Source organism: Solenopsis invicta, chromosome 2 (genome assembly GCF_016802725.1).
Source record: "Solenopsis invicta isolate M01_SB chromosome 2, UNIL_Sinv_3.0, whole genome shotgun sequence".
Classification (NCBI taxonomy): domain Eukaryota; kingdom Metazoa; phylum Arthropoda; class Insecta; order Hymenoptera; family Formicidae; genus Solenopsis; species Solenopsis invicta.
This window is the reverse complement of record NC_052665.1, coordinates 10496457-10514451: the sequence shown is the minus strand read 5'-3', so window position 1 is coordinate 10514451 and position 17995 is coordinate 10496457. Positions and strand designations below refer to the sequence as shown.

At 36.4% G+C, this 17995-nt stretch overlaps 1 protein-coding gene across 9 annotated transcripts; it reads left to right on the top strand.

Moving 5' to 3' along the window:
* Nucleotides 1–660: 660 nt before the first annotated feature.
* On the top strand, nucleotides 661–17995 carry LOC105193656. 9 transcript variants are annotated; one of them, XM_039445882.1, is made up of 18 exons: nucleotides 661–826; nucleotides 1019–1246; nucleotides 5162–6872; nucleotides 8500–8595; nucleotides 8853–9032; nucleotides 9344–9550; nucleotides 9840–10099; nucleotides 10275–10464; nucleotides 10707–10896; nucleotides 11285–11367; nucleotides 11665–11688; nucleotides 11982–12026; nucleotides 12142–12208; nucleotides 12386–12553; nucleotides 13231–13366; nucleotides 13461–13568; nucleotides 13730–13882; nucleotides 14911–17995. In XM_039445882.1, exons 3-18 carry the CDS (start codon nucleotides 5946–5948, stop codon nucleotides 14969–14971), a joined length of 2895 nt encoding a protein of 964 aa, XP_039301816.1. In that variant the 5' UTR covers nucleotides 661–826; nucleotides 1019–1246; nucleotides 5162–5945; the 3' UTR covers nucleotides 14972–17995. The 9 variants fall into 9 exon arrangements, with proteins under 9 accessions (XP_039301816.1, XP_039301821.1, XP_039301818.1 ...); XM_039445884.1 differs by lacking the exons at nucleotides 661–826; nucleotides 1019–1246 and adding exons at nucleotides 2001–2230; nucleotides 14103–14135; XM_026135567.2 differs by lacking the exons at nucleotides 661–826; nucleotides 1019–1246 and adding an exon at nucleotides 2001–2230 and having other exon boundaries at nucleotides 10707–10848.

The window sequence follows — 17995 nt, the reverse complement described above, 5'->3', positions numbered from 1 at the left end:
TGATGTAAATGAAATATTTCTTGGAGCTATTTTTAGACGGGCGTCATCGTATTTATGCGCTATCTACAGCTGAATTGCGAAGGCAATCGTCACATTTATTTCTTATAAGATTCAAAGAAAATTGGATATGAAAAATACTCGTAATTCCGATAAAAAAAGTTTCAAACGTTATGTCGTAAACATAATTTGATGTAACACGAGTAACCATAATGTATGTGAATTTAACACAAGTGAATGCGATAAACAAGGCACAAGATTCAATTTTAAATAATTATGTTTCAGTCTTTGTACGAAAAAATCGTATGAATTATAAGTTGAGGTGTATCGCGAGATAATGTACGATTAATCACTTATCCGGCTTAATTCGATCAAATTGCCGCCGCATAGTTAACAAAAACTTTTGTTTTATTCAATGATCGATTTTCAACTAACATTGCGATTAGTCAGTCTCTCGTTCGTACTATCCGAGTTTACTAAATCCAAGTCCAATATCTTGCATATGATATGATCGTGACATCGTAACTATTTACGACGATGATGAATCTTTCGTTGCATTATCGGCATCTGATTCAATCTTCAACACGCGCGCGCACACACACACACACGCACGCATTTTTTCTTATATATTTTAAAGATGATTTTTCCAAATTCTCTTCGGATTATATCATCTTTTGAATCCAAAAAGTTTTGTTCATTTTCATAAAAAATGTTATCACTTGTTTTTAGAATCATTAATTTCATCTGCAATCACTACTGAAGATTATTGCGACGACAAATGATAATAGTGATGTGAACCTTTATAAGGAAGTGATTGTAAATGTGGACGGTAAGTTGAACGTTATACCATAATGTTATGATAAAAACACGGTAATCCAAAGATAACCTGGTTTTGTGTTATCGTTGAAAATAGAGAGATGTGATAATGAATATATATCATATCTACAATTGCACACGTGTTTCTATCTTTTACTCCGAGTATATGTAGCCTAACTTAAAGATACGTGTATTGTATTTTCAGCACAAAAAATGTAATATAACGTAGCTTAAAAGAATAGATGTTGAAGAATAGTGCCAAGGTAGAGGATGATGATTCGTCGCGAGGTCAACCGGGTGGAGGTGGTGGGTGCTGCGCAGCGGATCGATATGGGACCGCGCGCGCGGTATACGCGGTATATCCACAACCGCCAGGCATATAGGGCGAATCGGAAGATTGGTCGATTCTAAGTTTTTCACTGGGTAATAAAAGGTATAGAACAGTGATTATTAGAGTAAGGAAAAAAGAATCATTTTAAATTTACATGTTTAAAGATACATTGAGCATTTTTGAAATAATTCGATTCTAAGAAAAACATTTCATTTGCAATTATATTGTAAGTAATTTTTCTCAAGTTTTCTTTTCCATAAAGATGATGATAATATTGCGCAAGAGTAGTAGCGTAGATTGCTCGAGCATCAATTTGTGGCAATCTACGCTGCTCTCTTACTGATGTAACGTGTAATTTTGAATTATCCTATACAACCTCGATCCATGAGAATGCACGTGGTTTGTGCAAACGTCTAATTTTCTAAATACATCAGATAATAATTTAATTAACGATTGAAATAAACATTTTTAGTTGGCTCAGATTCTAATAAGTGAGTAATATAAACAGTGTTTTTTTTTAAGATTTGTGTCTTTAGATTGACACAATATCTTTAATATGAAACTTGACAGAATTAACGTGGAATAGAAAGCTCTGGATGTTGAAAGGAAAACGTTTCGTTAAAATAAAAGTTGATTCGAAATGAGCCAACTGCTAAAGAGTAGGAATTTACGACGTAATAATTTTCATAATTTTCGAAATACGGAGAAACAAGTGATATTTTATCTCCAGCAGATTTCTTTCGAACCCGAAATCTTGTTTCGCGTTATATAGAGGATATGAGGAAAAGGGGATAGAGTCGTAGACCTAGACGTTGGATTCTGGCGGGGGTTGCCCCTCCGAGTCCAACGACGGCGACGCGACGCGACGCGACGCGACGGTTTGTCCGTGAGTCGAAGCGACGAAACGACGGCGACGGTGACGGGATCGGCCGATTAATCGAACGTCAGAGTGGCGCGAACCGCCGTTGCGACGACGACGACGACGACGACGTCGCGTCGAGCGCAGTCGAGCGCAGTCGAGCGCAGTCGAGCGCAGTAGAGCGCAGTCGAGCGCGGTCGAGCGGTGCGTCCATTTTCCGCGAGGAGGTAGGCGTCATTGTTGTCGTCACTCTCTCACCATTGTTGTCGTTATCGTTCTGGAGTTAAGTGCAAAATGTGAATGAGACACGCCGAGTTCTCGAGCGTGTCGCGTGTCTGTGCGATGGCTAGTGTAATCGAATGTTAATTAATTACATCACGATCTTATTGATCTACGTTGTATTTGAAAGAATCTTTCGATTTTTCGAATTATCCAATGTAGAATAATTCGGCTGATAATAAGATAATAAGTAATAAGATCGTACGCCAAACGAAATTATTATTCGATTGTCAAGTTTGCTTTTGTTTTTCAAATTGTTTATTATTTGGAATCTAGATTTTATTTAGACAGTTGCATCCAGCATACCGCGGATCACACCGGATCTGCATCTGAGAGAATTAAGAGAGACGCAATGCGCCGAGGCACTCTGTATAGCTATACGGATTCAAACGCATTTCAATTTTGCATGTCCAATCATATCATTTTTCCGCTTACGTGTTAAGAAGATACTTGGTTAAAAGAATGCATATTTTTATCCTTTTCATTAAGAAAAATAAAATGTTAAATAATTTTGTCAAGAAAATTTACGTTTCAGAGCGACTCTGTTTAACGCTCTCGTACGAATTTTTCCACGAGTCAATTGTTGAATTATTTTCAAAACAATCGCGATGATAATTAACATAAGGTATATGCGCCGTATAGGAATCGGAGTAATCTCCCTTTGTTCGCCTAACGAAACTCATCTTGCTCAGAGATTAATCAATATCCAGTATATTTGGCGTTACTTTGATGCGCGATGGTAGAAATGTGCGTGTATACCATATAAGTGCAAGTGTACGCGTACTCGTTTACGTACGATTCATGATTAACATTGTAGAAATTGTTTAACGAGCGTAAAAATCATTTTCTTTGGTCGCTCTAGAGTCGTTCTAAAGTCGTTCTTAAGATTGATCGATCGGGTCGCGTAATCGGGTCGCGAATAATTTAATAAACCTCCTCTCGAAAATCTCGATTTGTCAAATCAAAATGATTTCTTTTTCACTAATAAAAACTAATAATTCGAATAAAGAAAAATATAATATTTATTACCGGTCGAAAAACGAGGGTATTTCGAATAATTCCAATTAGATAAGAGATAGATTCCCATGCACGATTTTTCGAAAAAGAAACGAATGCGTTTATTCATAAATTCTCTTTACGTGTATACTCTTCGGAGCATTGATATTGGTACGTCTGATCGAAATGACTGACAATGAGTCATTTTGGCCGATTCACGCGAAAAATATTGTCAAGATTCACTATCAGTAAGATGCTCTTTAAGGTAGAACGAGATATAGTAATGTAAAGTTGATATCGCCAAGTGACGAATCCAAAAAGTGGATTATTAAGCTAATGAAATAATGAGATAGAACGAATATCGATATAAATCACCTCTATAAGATGACTCATCGTACGCGCACACTTTCTACTTTGCTGTAAGGTGTAAGCGGTAAAGCGAAAGTGTAACGGCACTTGGAGTAGGACATTCACCAGGTTTCGCGATATCGCTTTTAAGGTCGTTTACAGTGAACGTACTCGTATCTATCGCGCCATTTGGCTTAGGAAAGAACAGTCTTCTTGATTGTTGGCAGCATTATCGCGTGTACATACATGAAACATTAACGACGAGCGAATCTGGACCAGTTGGAGAGAATCTGAAAGAATCTGAAAGAATCAATTGCTTTCAATATCCATTTTCAAATTAAATAACTTTGATTTTACAATAATAAATGTTAAATAATCTTTTCATGTGTCATATATATGAAGATGAATAGTTTCTTATTTTATATATTTGCTATTTCTTATTTTCTTTTTATCTTTTTTCTTTTTTAAACTTTTTTTATAAAGACGAAAGGAACGAAAGCGGGGAACAGAGATTTAGAGAATAAAGATCTTTTCATTTTTTTATTTTGTTTTTTACTCGTTCGCTTTCGAAAGCTTTCATCGAAAGAGAGTTCGTGACTGAATCCTTCTCATTGATCCCGACCATTGATCGTCAACTCGAGATTGAATTTGCATCTCTCACCAATAAAGAGTAACAGCGAGAAAATCGTTTCTTCTTCTTCTTCTTCTTCTTCTTCCTCTTCTTCTATAAACTTGTTCTATGACCAGTAACATTTGTCCATTCATATACATATGTGATGCACGCCACATCTCTCAATCCGTCTCTCGTGTAGGGAAAATTATGACAGTCAAGTGATAAGACATCGTCAAGGTTTCTAGCGAATAATTCTCGCTGTTGCGTCTACTTGTCGTTACCTGTTATCGCTCAACCAACCAACGATACGACGATAACCGGCTAAAAATATTTGTGTAGAGTAATGCGGTTAAAACACACAATATAATTGCAATGAGACTTTTTTATTCTTTCAACTTTTCACTGGAGCGTGCTTCAATCAAGCGCGTTTATGTTATTTACATGTCGAAAGTTAAATAACATGCATGCTTTCTTCAGAATTCTTCTAAATAATACAATTATATTTTTAATAAAATATTTAATTATTTATTAGCACACGGATATCCGAGCATTGACTCTTTAAGCCCGCTTGTGTTATTTCTTTTTCTTTTTTTTTTTTTTTGTTAATTAAGGAATATTTATTAAGGAATATTAATGTAAGATATATAGATAGAGATAAAAGAATATTGAGAAAGAATTAAAACAGTAATATATTGGAAATAATCTTGAATATGACAATGAGAAAGCAAATTCGATTTCAGAAGCAAATTTTGACGCTTCTAGTAAAGCGAGTAAAGCGAGTAAAGCAAGTATTCTTGTAAATGAAGTTGAATTTGGCAATTGAGAAAACTTGCATATTAAGTATCAGTCGATGCCGCGAATATTTCACAACCTACCGTGTCATATCGTTGAAATTTAATCAATCAAATGTTTTTTCTTACAGCTTAAACTCGTCTCGAGAGAAAACAGAAACAAAAGATAGGCAGGAAAGATGGATGATACTGCTATTGCACACCGTATTATTTTAATTAATCTCAATACAACGAGATCTCCAAGCTCGAAGATTGACATTTGTCGTATCTCAAGGATAGAGCTTGCAGTTTCGACTGCAAATCACATGTAGCTCTCGATCTTTGGAGTACGTTACGTAGACAGATTGAGAGAAAATATATTAGGTTCGATTTTATCGATGACACACTGGCCTAATAAAGAGAGATCGTTATCAAGTTCAATGGCGTGATGAGATGGTGAAAAAAAGCACGCTGCGGCTTCCAAGCTTTCAACTTTGGTCTCAATCGGATCCAGTCGAAGGTCGCGAATTCAGCAGGACAGACCCGAAAAGGTCGGTAACCGCGACCCTTATCGGGGCTTATAAATGGCTGCTGGGCCAGCGAAACGTTGGAAGAGAGCGGTGCGGCGACGCGTGACCTCGAAAGCAAATGAGCAATGGCCAGGTCTGATTGTGGATAGAGAAGGTTACGGATCGTCCCCGAACTCCGAAGCGGAAACGGAGCAGGAGGCGTACCGCTGAGAGTGCCGAGAGTAGACACGCGGCAAGTAGACGCGAGGCGCGACGCGCGACGCGCGACGTGGAGAAACATGACGGCGGGGCCGTCCAGTGCCGTGTAGCGTGGCCGGGGGAGCCCAGGGTATATGTATGGCGTATTAATAGCCAAGTATAGAGCAGTGGTGGGGCCGCGGTTGCTCGCGGGTGAAAATAGAAAAGAATGTTTTTGGAATCCAATTGGACTTGGTTGGCAGAACGATGGGGCAATATGGCCGACTTGGCCGAGCGGGTGGACGATCTGATATGCAGTTTCGACTCGACTGGTGAAACGACCATGGATACGTTGTCGATGCTGATATTCGGTTGGATGTTGTTCGGTCTGGTGGTGTTGTGCGTCGGCAAATATGTGTACAATCGTTTTGTGCTGAACGAGCTTACCGCCACCGCTGCCACCACCGCCGCCGGTGCTACCGCCGCCACCGTCACCTCCTTGTCGTCGTCGTCGTCGTCGTCGTCATCGTTGTCGTCGCAGCTTGCCAAGGATGGCCATATTCGTCACGATGAGAGTGTCCTGACGACGAGCACCGCTGGTACCTTTGTTGGAAAATTATTTGACAAGTCCAAATCTGTATCACCTTCTTCGACGTCTTCGTCATCGCTCGCGAGAGCTGCTGGTATCGGCGGTGGTGCAGCTGCTGGTGGCGGTGGTACCGTCAATGTCGCTGCTGCTGGTGGCGGTGGCGGTACCGTTGGTGCTGCTACTGGGGGTGGTGTTGGTGGTGGTGGTGGTGGTGGTGGTGGTGGTAGTGGTGGTGGTGCTGCTGCTGCTGCTGTTGCTGCTGCCGCTGCTGGTGGTGTTGGTGGTGGTCCAGTAGCAGGTGTGAGATCACCATCGCCAGGAGGCTACGTGCCACCCACGCCGCCGATCAGGAAACGTCTGATCCGTAAGACCTCTGGTGCCCTCATCAGCCCGTCTCGAAGTTCCAGGGCGCTGCATCTTCCGACCGCGACTGGCGCGGATGCAGAGGCCGTACGCTGGGTCAACGAACTGATCGTGTGGCTTCATCACGATCTCGTCATCCTTAACGAACTCTTGGCCACTTGGGTGGTTTCCCTTAACGATTTCACCGCCAGCTCCACCGATGAGGTGAGAAGACGAGGATTGTTGAGCTTAACTTTTTTCTTTGTCGCACCGCCAGAAAACGTGTGGTGAAACTTTCCTAGAATTCGATTCCAACGCTAGTAAACTTTTTAAAATCTTGAAAAATTTTTAATCTTTAATTTTTAATTAGTGAGAGAGAGAGAGCTGATGGCTTTAGAAAATTAATAATTACAAGTATGCTTATTTCTATATAATTCGATGGTTTTCATAAAATATGTTGTGTTCAGATTCACATGAAACTTTGCACGTTCGATTCGTCGCGCTCGATAAGGCGAGATACAAACTCTTCTCGAGGCGTGGGTGAAAAGAGGAGGATACACGCCACACACTTGTGTTTGCGTGCGTGGTGATTTTGAATAAGTTCGAACGTTTGAGCGAGGCGCGATACCTTTTTTTTTGTTTGGTATATACGTCGTCAAATTACTACAAAGTGGATCATTTTCGTAGGTCATTTTCGATGTTTTCATTATTTCTTCTATTATAAGCACATGACACATCTTCAGCAAAATCGAGCGCATTGAATTTTGCGTTTGATAATAGATATTGCTCATTAGATCACTCGATCATCTTGTCTAACGTGTGCTTCATCGAATGGTCCGTTTGCTTGAAATTACGAGAAATGGCGAAAATTTGATAGACTGTCGATTATTTCATTTACATCAAATTGTCACATCATTTATTTGCTTTGTGAATAATTACGATTAAACGTCACAACCAGTTACCTCTCTCTCTCTCTCTTTCTCTCTCTTTCACTCAAGATCAACAGTTTTTCCAACATAAACATTTATTGCCGGTAAAATAAATTAATAAATTAAATGTATAAGCAAATTAAAAAGTAATAAAAAATTATCATTTGAGTAATAGCTAAAGAACTAAAATTTTACTGTACATACCGATGATTTGGTCTCTTGTGTGTATGTGGGACAACTAATATTCCTTAAATATAAAAATACCCTAAAATATCCACTTGATATCTTGTGTTATTCTCTTTCTTTATTTCCGTGGAGAATAGTTCGTGATTATTTACATAGGTCTTTATATCAAAGGTCATTAGTATATAAAAAGGCGTTACGGTTCGACGCTGTCCTTGCCACGTGTATAGTTGATGGCATCACTTCACCGGAATAACTTAATTTTTTTGTGAGTTGTAACTAACTATCCTAGCTTTGCTTAATTAACGTTTATTGTGCGTAAACAACAAATTTGCAACGTAACTTGGAATTTTTCAAGTTATTGCGTGACGCGTAATAGATTTCGATACAAAAATTATATTATCCGTTATTTTTTATCGTACAATGATTTTAATTATATATATATATATATATATATGCCTAGAAGATTTCTTATTTGATTTAGAACAAACCGTATGCCGTTTTGTATAAACAATTACGACGGATTATTCCATCTTTTATTCCGACTATGCAAATAAGTGATATCGTGGTATTATACGCCACACGCGATTGCGTACCGGATAAAGAGAAACGACAACGAGATAATTATCACACGCAGTATAAAGAAGCGTGTGCGACGTAGATATTTTTTAAGCGTACATATTTCGTCGACTGCATGGTGTGCCTAAATGGTCGCTATTAGACTTATTTATATGTTTTAGCACGGAGTTGGCGTTGAATTCGTTCGCGTACTTCCAGAGACTTATCCGCCAAGCTTGTCAAATATCTTCTGCGAATGCGATTCGAAGGATGACGTGGTACGTAGACATCCCGCTCTTGTTCTCTTTCCAAGTCTTTTATCAATGACTTGGAAAACCATAATATAAAAAATTTTAGATAAATTGCGTACATAATTGTTTTCATTTTTTAAAGCATTTTAGATCGTACTCGTATAGTAATAATGAATCGTCAGTAATAATGAACTTTTAGATTATAGTCAATAGCTGACAATTTAATATTTAGTTATCAGATATAAATACAGATGAATCACCTTATAAGAAATAATCATTTTCAGACTATTACATGCGACTGCGAGGCTACTCCAGCTTTGCAGCTGAAAGCATTTCGGCAACGAGGGGATAAGGTGGAGATTAATCACTATCGGGTCAATGTCAATCGTTTTCGCGCTCGTCTTAACGTCGTCTGCATCACCGAGAAATTGCTGATTGATCTAAAATGCGACGGCTGGCCAGAGGTGCGTGCAACATTGCTATCAACGGATTTCCTGTGATGTAACACGTTAACACGTGGAAACTTCCGTCATTATGCGATCACAGCTATTTGTCACTCGTTCTGCGACAAGCGACGATATATCGTGTTTATATATAGTCTTGGACGTATTGTATCGAGAGCTAGACATGAAGAAGACGGACAAATATTTTTCATGTGAATGTTTCTTTTTGGTCGTTCTTTACAAACTGCCGTAGTCATCTGACCGCGCGGCGATCGACCAGTTGGAGCAGAGTTAATGAAACAATATTATTTACCATTTCTCGTATTACACAGGTAAAAATCTCTCTGGCTGCGGTGGGCACAATAAAGAAAGACTTGGACGAAAGCCAGTTGCAAGAAGTGGTAACGGAAATTGTGGTGGGTGCTCTGCGAGGCACCAATGTTCACCTCAATCTCTCTCAATATCCCACGTGTCCTCGATTATGGAGAGAGCCGCCCCTTCAGCCAGGCTTTTCATACCCCACACATTACGACGGTGTGGTAAGTTATTGATAGCGATTTATATCGATCGGTCAATTGAGAGATCAAGTATTTATTTGATTATTTTTATCATTGTAAAATTCTCATTATATTCGCCGACAACATATATATATATATATATATATATATATATATGTATCTAAAATATTTCTCTCTCTCTCTCTCTCTCTCTCTCTCTCTCTTTCTTCTTCTGTTGTTGAAAGTACGTGTACAATGTAGCTTGTATGTAAATTATTACGTACTATTATTATCTTGCATACCTACTGTACTGTGATGACTTGTCTCGCAGAACGCCTCGAATTCGATGATGCATCAACCGTCGCATCAACGTCTTCAAGGACACCACGTCGCACCCTCGTCCCTGCCGATGCAATATGTGCCTGGCGAAAGACGTTTGCTTGTAAAAGTGGTAAGAGCTATCGACCTCGGCGGTCAACAAGGAGCCGTGGAACCTTATTGCGTCGTGGAGTTGGATGAACCGCCGCAAAAGAATCAGACCTCTATAAAGAAAGACACCAAAAATCCACTATGGGATGAAGCGTTTTTATTGTAATTGATGAAAAATTATTTACCCGATTCTTCAATATCTATCGTTTTATTATTCTTCTTGTTGTTGATGTAGTCGTTGTCGTCGTCGTTATTACTATTACTGTTAATTTATATTTTATTTTTACGGAAAATGTCAACATATTAGCAGCGGCTAAGCTTCGATATACATTTGCAGCGATATAAGCCATAACACGAGCGAGGTATTGTTAGAGGTATTCGATCATGTCAACAAAAGACAAAGATTCTTGGGGCTAGGAATCGTAGGCGTTGAGGAACTTCTCGCGAATCCGAGTCAGCGGCAAATTATACCTCTCCAGGCACGACCGTACGAGGAAGATGATATTACAGGCACCCTCACAGTGGAGGTAATCGTTTTTATTCAATTTTATTTCATATCAATCGGGATTTCATGATATTTGCCTTACGAAATATTTTAATATACGTATTAATAAAAGGCCACGTTATTCTTTTAAAATGTTTGCGTCTGTTGAATTTTTACGAATCATTTTAGATATTTGAAAGATCTTAAAAAAACAAAAAAAAAAAGAGATTGATGATGATTTTAACAGTTGATTTTCTAACACCGATTTGTCGTTATTTGTTTTAGTTTCTATTCATCGAGGGTGCGGAGGTACCACAAATTGGGACCAAGCCTTATAAAGTCAAGGAGACGATAAAGCCTGTCTCGCCTACCCGTTCCTACAGCCAAACAAATGTCATCAGCAGCAATAGTCTAAACTACAACAACGGTAACAGTACACTTATCTTGTACGACTCTGCCGCACAGTCGGAAGGGGGTAATTACCGATTACTTATCAGGCGTTGATGTGTGTGTACATCCGATTGATTTTTCTTTCATTAGTACATTAGTGACTTGTTGACCTGTATCCTGTATGAAGGCAACCTCGTGTTTCTCGTGACTACAACCGATTTGAACCCCCTATAGTTCTAGTATGTCACGCATTTGTTCAAATTATTATTATGCATCGTTCATCGCACGTCGAAATCGTTGCTCCGATTCATTCCGAACACAGTTAGATGAATAGATAGTATGGAAGCTCTAATCTCTTTCAAGTAATCAACGCTTTTATACGGATAATCAGAAAGATAGGGAGAGAGTCGTAGATTTTATTAAATAAAAATTGTTTTTTATAAAATTTTATTAGTAAAATTATATTTTTGCAGACTACTTGACAAATGGCAACGTTGTGGATTCACCATATAAAAGCGGACAAAAGGGGACTTTGATTGTACATAGTCATCAAAGGGTAAGCTTATGAAGCAAATGAAAACACTTTCGCATGAAAATTAATGTAATACAACTCGCGTGACATAAAATTATAAATAACTAAAGAAATTAGGGTGTATCTTTTTGAAAACATATAAAGTTTCTAACTGCTGAGAGAGATTCCGCTAAATAATTTGTGTTTGTAATAACAAAAAAAGAAGAAATTTTTCATAAATTATTTGCTTCAATGAAATTAGTGTTCGTTTCTGGCAAAAATAATTTTTGCGATCATTGTGATTTCTACTAAAGCATGATTTTTATTTGATTTCTTTTACAGCAATCGGAGCGGCAAATTGTTAAGGTAAGAAACATATGGTATTGATCGTATGCATTTCGTGTGATCGAAATAATCATTTTTCACCTACAACGCGAAAAAGTAAATAAATCTCATTATCAGCTCTCACAGTCCTTTCAACGTGACAGTCCTTGCAACTTGAGACAGACATCTGGTATGCCGAAGCAAAGATTGAGTAGAGTTGTTCAAAGTGTCGTTATTCAGAGTTGCGTTTCAATTTGTAACATCAAGTATCTTTTTTCTGTTTCATGAAAGTATTAACCGTGGTTGAGTGCTGTGTATTTACTAATGTGTAACAGGTCGCTTTGGCGGAGAATGGAAATTGGCAAGAGATATCCCCGGAGGTAAGTGAATTTGTAATACGTTTTCGTCTCGATAAATAAAATTTCACGATGGTAATGAGAAATTAATTTTGTATAATTTTACCTTGTATAATTTTTTGATACGTTCTCTTTGCAGCACGGAACGAAAGATGTCAATGCTGTTTCGGGACCAGAAAGCACGCCCAATTCTTCTAATTCGGAAGGTAAGACTAAGAGATTAACATTTCAGCCCCCAGAAAATTGGAGTTTTGATATTGAACGTTTCATCTCTCCGCGCGCTACGTAATATTTTGTATTCATTCTCGTGGTGTATTCTTGTAACAATTTGTGAAATACACACGTATAATGCACATATAATAGACAACATTTATTTTGCATAGAGAGAGGAAGAACACGAAGAAAACGACGAGATTTCTTTGGTACCATAAAGAAGCGACTAAGTCGATCTAAGACGCGAAGTAGATCCGTAGGTCCTGAGGGAGAGATCAATCACGAAGACGCTCATTCGAGATCCATATCCGCTGATAGAGCTCGCGATCCTGGATCTGGTAAGGTCTCGGTATAAAGATACTAAATATATTGGTCCTGTTTGTTTTGTAACTTGAATTAATTGTGTCACATCTATAGTGGCATGTACAATTTTCGACACAAGAGATTTTTAATGGTCGCGTACTTGATATCCATTTCGCGCTCTTGAAAAAAATTTGCTTGATCGCGGTTTTGAATTCTGCGATAAAGAGACGTAATTCTATCGATGAGATTAGTAACTACTTGATTAGCTAATTAGTTTTTAGTCATTTTTTGATTGTATTCTACTCATTTTGTGCACACTCTGTCTTGCTCACGTGTGTCTTCTAACACGGTATTCGATTTTGGTAAGTATTTTAACAAGAAAGAATGTAGTGCAAAAATTCAATACTTTTCTGTAAGAAAGTAAGAAAAATTAATTAACAATATAGTAGTATGTAGTAAAAGTAATAAACTCGAATAAACTTTGTTAATAAACGTGAAAAAGTTGCCTTATTTCTATATCTCGATAAAAGGTAATACAGATTTAATAAAATTAATAATGAATAATGATAATTGCAGTTGGAAAAATTACTTATTTCTGATAATTGATCACATAATTCTGTACATTATTCGTTCTTGCGCTTTAAGACATTGTTTTATTTTTTTATCTGCAATTAGCAAACGTTATCTTATACGAATTAATTCTTTTTTGTAGCTCACCTGTCAGTACCAGAACAATCGAGACGATCGAGTTTGAGTGAAGCCTCGGGCATAAGCGGAACTTCCACGAGAACATACGTGAATGAAGCTTCCACGCTCGTTCTCGAGACTTTGGAAAACGGTATAAAGAAGTAAGTCACACTTCTCTTTCCTCATTTATGAACAAAGACGACGCAATATCTCTGTTACGTCTTTTTATATTGTGCACATTTTCTATAATTTCAGGCACTACCTCGTACCACTTTCTCTCGCACAGAAAAGTAAATGGAGGAAAAAGGGGACAAAGCTGCACATATTTAACGATCATACATTTATCGCTAAACACATGGCGGGGTGAGTTACGTACGTTACTTTACCGATACGACACAACTGCCGCGCCGCCGGTTGACCGTGTGGTTAGCGTTAAGCAGGAATAAACTTTATGGTTTACTACTTCTTATCAGAGTAATAATGTCCATAATGATATATGAAATATAATCCGATTCATTTTATAGAGGAACAGTTTGCCAAGTATGTAAAAGGACTCTCGCGCGAAGGCTCGGTAAGCAGGGCTACGAATGCAGAGACTGTCAGATGAAGTGTCACAAACATTGTCATGTAAAAGTCGATACGACCTGCCCTACATCCACTATTCAAAGTATCGAGCTGTGAGTAGCCTGAACGATCATTTTTAATTAATTATTCATTAACGATAATTTAAAGATATTCCCAAGTTGAAATAAAAATTACAAGTCTTGCTACATTTACAATCAAAATGTCAAAAACTATTGTTCAAGAGCTATTTTTCAGCGATAACATATTTATACTTATTTGTTTTAATAATTAATTTTTTTGAAACATGTCCTAATGCAACTTTTCTCGCGTAAGGTCCTTACTGCCAGTACTGAGTGAATAGGATAGGTAAGATTCTCAGTGTTTAGAAAAATGAGTGAATTTGCGTGAATGGTATCGCGCATGAGAAAGTGCCTGTCCCCGATAGATTGACCGATAGATCGATAGATTTGACATGTTTATATAATCCGCTTGTGGAAATGCATTAATTCTGCTTGTTTCTACTCTTTAATGAGGTTTTTTGTCTTGCGATTGCATATTACCGAGATTAATCGAAAAGTATCTTTATACACTTATGTATAATCTCAGATAGCAATGTGTCTGTTTGTATTGTTGTTGGTATGTCGTTCGCCATCGTATCGTAATGTGTTGCTATCGGAATTGCATCAATCGAATCCGCATTTGTTGACAAATTGATGCCCTCCCTTCCCGATATGATAATTTTGAATAGCAACTTGCTAGCAACATTTTCATAATTTTCACATTGTCATCCAAATTTAAGCTATTGCCATAAGACTTGATAAGATTACACTAGGACAGGATGCTGCTACAGTGTTGATAACATAAATAACTACATGTTGCTATCTCACAGTTAAACTACTAGTAAATACGCACACACACACACACACACACACACATTGTTGCTATTTGTTCTTTCCATGTTGATACATCGAAATCGTCAAAGACAAATATACGGCGAGTTGTTACTAACACAAGCAAACACAGATTTGCACGATTTTGCTTAGACATGCTCTGTTATCTGGGATTATTATCTCTATTTTCTTGTTCTAGATGGAAAATCCAAAGGGTAATCTTATCTTATATTAATATTTATGATTTTTAGGATATGCATCAAGGTTCCGCCACTCGAACGAAAGCCTTCTATGCTTCTGTGTTCGCGATAACATTATACTTATACAGATTTTGGACGTGCGACTTATTTTTTAACACAAGACAACACAACGCAGATTGATGTGCTGTCCATAATTCATTTTTAAAAGTTTTATGCCTTTTACATTTTAGTTCTTCCATTTTCGAAACGAATTCTATATCTTAGTGAGCTATTTGTCAATATTCTGCAAATACAAATTATTGTATTTACAGAAAGATAGGGCGCAGCTGTATTTACAGAATTAGATTTTATCGCGAAAGTTTAGTTTGTTAAATTTAATTTGGGATACCCATTGGGATTTACAAATTATAAATTACTGTCTTGTAAAAAGTAAGTAAATTACAAACGTTAGAGATTACAAAATAAGAATTTATTCTGCAAAATTAAGATTCTCTGATCTTTAAAGTAGTGCAAGAGGTTTTGCAGAATTAATCATCATTTCTACTACGCTTCTATCTTTCGAATTCACAATTATAACGTTTTCTACATGATAGTAATGAAGCTGATCTCAAAATTAGAATTTTTCAAATATATGATGCTACCGTACGAACGTATCGTAAAGGAACATGGAAAGATAAAGACTCCGTTGCCTAATACAATTTCCCAACTTTTTTATAATATCGATAATCGTGACGTAAGATTCATCATCGAGCTGCAGGCATCTAATTTCTTTCGAAGAAAGATTGTTAAGTCAAATTCGGTTATAATATTACCTTTTCTTCTACTAAAAAGAAATAAAGAAATAAGCAGAAAGAAAAAAAAACGCGATAAGATACAATAAGATATATACACTGTTAAAGAGTATATAAAATTATACATGTAACAACACGTATAACGTATAAAAATTACACGATTTTTTAAAGGAATATATATACATTTGTGTATGTGGAAGTGTATTCTGCGAACAACGCAACGGATAAATTGTAGCTTTGTTGTTTGCAGAATGCGTGTCACATGGCGCGTATAATTGATGACTGCGTAAAATAACTAATAAAAAAAATAACGACATCAATGATAAATAATATTAATTACGATAACAATCCTTATAATAGAAATAATTATGAGAGTAATTAAGTACAATAAGCGGAAAGCAATGGCAAAAATGCATTAGATTATTAAATTTTGCCAGATACGTTTAATTATTTTTTTACGTTTAATACGAACATTTTTCAATAGTTTTGCCTTAATGCAAAAAACGCATGTTTACGTAATTTACACTTTACTGGAATAAAGTGTAATACGATACGATAGGCTGTCTTTATTATTTGAATTATCGCGTTCACGATGATGAAAAGCAAGTCATCCTGATAAAAATTCCACCATACGTCGACGTAGATAAATATGAATATATTACAGATCCAAAAATACATATTTCGAATACATACGACAAGTGAGCGTCGATGCGGTTGGTATTAGAAATTTTTCAACAAGGAATCTCATATTTTCTTAAAATTCTGTAAAAGACGATAAATGTAATCAAACTTTTTTTTTATGAAAATATGTTGTACAATGAATATAATATATTATTTGCAACCTGTAAACTGCAATATCCAAATTCGCTTATTTATTGTATTTTTTAAATGAAATCGATACAATTTTGCGAAATATGATTAAACTGGAGTGAGAATAAGATGCGAAAAGAAATATAGCAAACATACATCTTTAGAGTATTCCTCGGCAATTTCTCGATTATACTTTGTATAAAAACTAAGGAAATTTAAGACTCTTTTTTGAATTTTGCACAATGTAAGATGCGTCAGAAAAACATCAAGTTACTATAAATAAATAATGCGCCTAGATTTACACATTTCACTATAACGAACATTATCTTAGTACAAAATGCAATCAAAATGCAAACGGAAATCAACGTCAAGCTTAGATACATTAATGATATAGATCGCGATGTATTTACACAATGATGTATTTACACATAGAGATTATGGTTAGAAAGTAATAGTAATTTTTGGCAAAAGGTTTAACAATGAAAGCAAGCATGAATTTGTTTTCCTTATTGTATTTTTCTATCTATATTCTAAATAATGTACACGCAGCGTCGTAATTTCGCTGATAATCTTATAATCGTATAATCGCAACCACAGTTGCTAAAGCAAACCCGACTGGACGAGTTTCGTACTCGGTGAATAGCGAATGAATGGTGCTAAATAGAAAGCGGTATAATTATACAAATATGCGTCTGTCGATCGTGAATTCAATACTTATTGCATACATCGAAGAAAACGCAGTATAAATCGAATTAAATTTGAATTCAGTTTTTCCTGTATATATACAGGCTGTGAAATATATACTGTTAGCAGATTTATGATGACGAAGCACGTTTCACACATGGGTTGTATGTCCACGGGCAAATTTAACTTTTGTAAGTTTAAAAGAAGGATAATCCGGTACTCCATATTCATCAAAATTTTTTATTAAGACGATTAATATTGAAAATATATTTGATATTAATATATTATTGCTTAATATATTATTTAATATATTAATGGTTTTTAATTTTACTAATTTTTAATATGTCACAGTGAGAGTGAGAGAGAGAGACGCGGAGACAAATTGAGAGAATGTGTATTTTTATATATAATATATATCTTCAATATTCATCACCATAAATGCGAGAAATTTCAATTACTTTATATTAGGAATGTAGTAAAGTTAGAAGGAATCATTATACATATTTTAAATATTCTCACGTGTAACAGTTTTCTCTCTAACGTGAGAGAATCCATCAAAACTCGTCTTTTTTTCTGCCTGTGGATTTATTAGCGATAAATTAATAAATCAGTCATTAGAGATTTACAATCACCGGTTATAATCAACTAATAATTACTAAAGAGTTTAAACTTGATAGAAAAACAAATGACATCAATTGTCAATTTTTACACGAATAATAACGTATTGTTTAGAAGCATCGCACAATTGCGCGCGCGTAATTGAAAGTACAATGACATGACTTTGCAAAGCAATTTATCGTTAAGCTAATTGTATAAAACGATAGAAATAAACTTCTTCCTCGTTCGCGCTC

Excerpts from the sequence above, each read along its gene's own strand:
- LOC105193656 (XM_039445882.1), top strand. The coding sequence starts at position 5,946 with ATGTTTTTGGAATCCAATTGGACTTGGTTGGCAGAACGATGGGGCAAT. Across the intron at positions 9,033-9,343 it reads AATGCGACGGCTGGCCAGAG|GTAAAAATCTCTCTGGCTGC; the intron begins GTGCGTGCAACA and ends CGTATTACACAG. Across the intron at positions 13,367-13,460 it reads TTGGAAAACGGTATAAAGAA|GCACTACCTCGTACCACTTT; the intron begins GTAAGTCACACT and ends CTATAATTTCAG.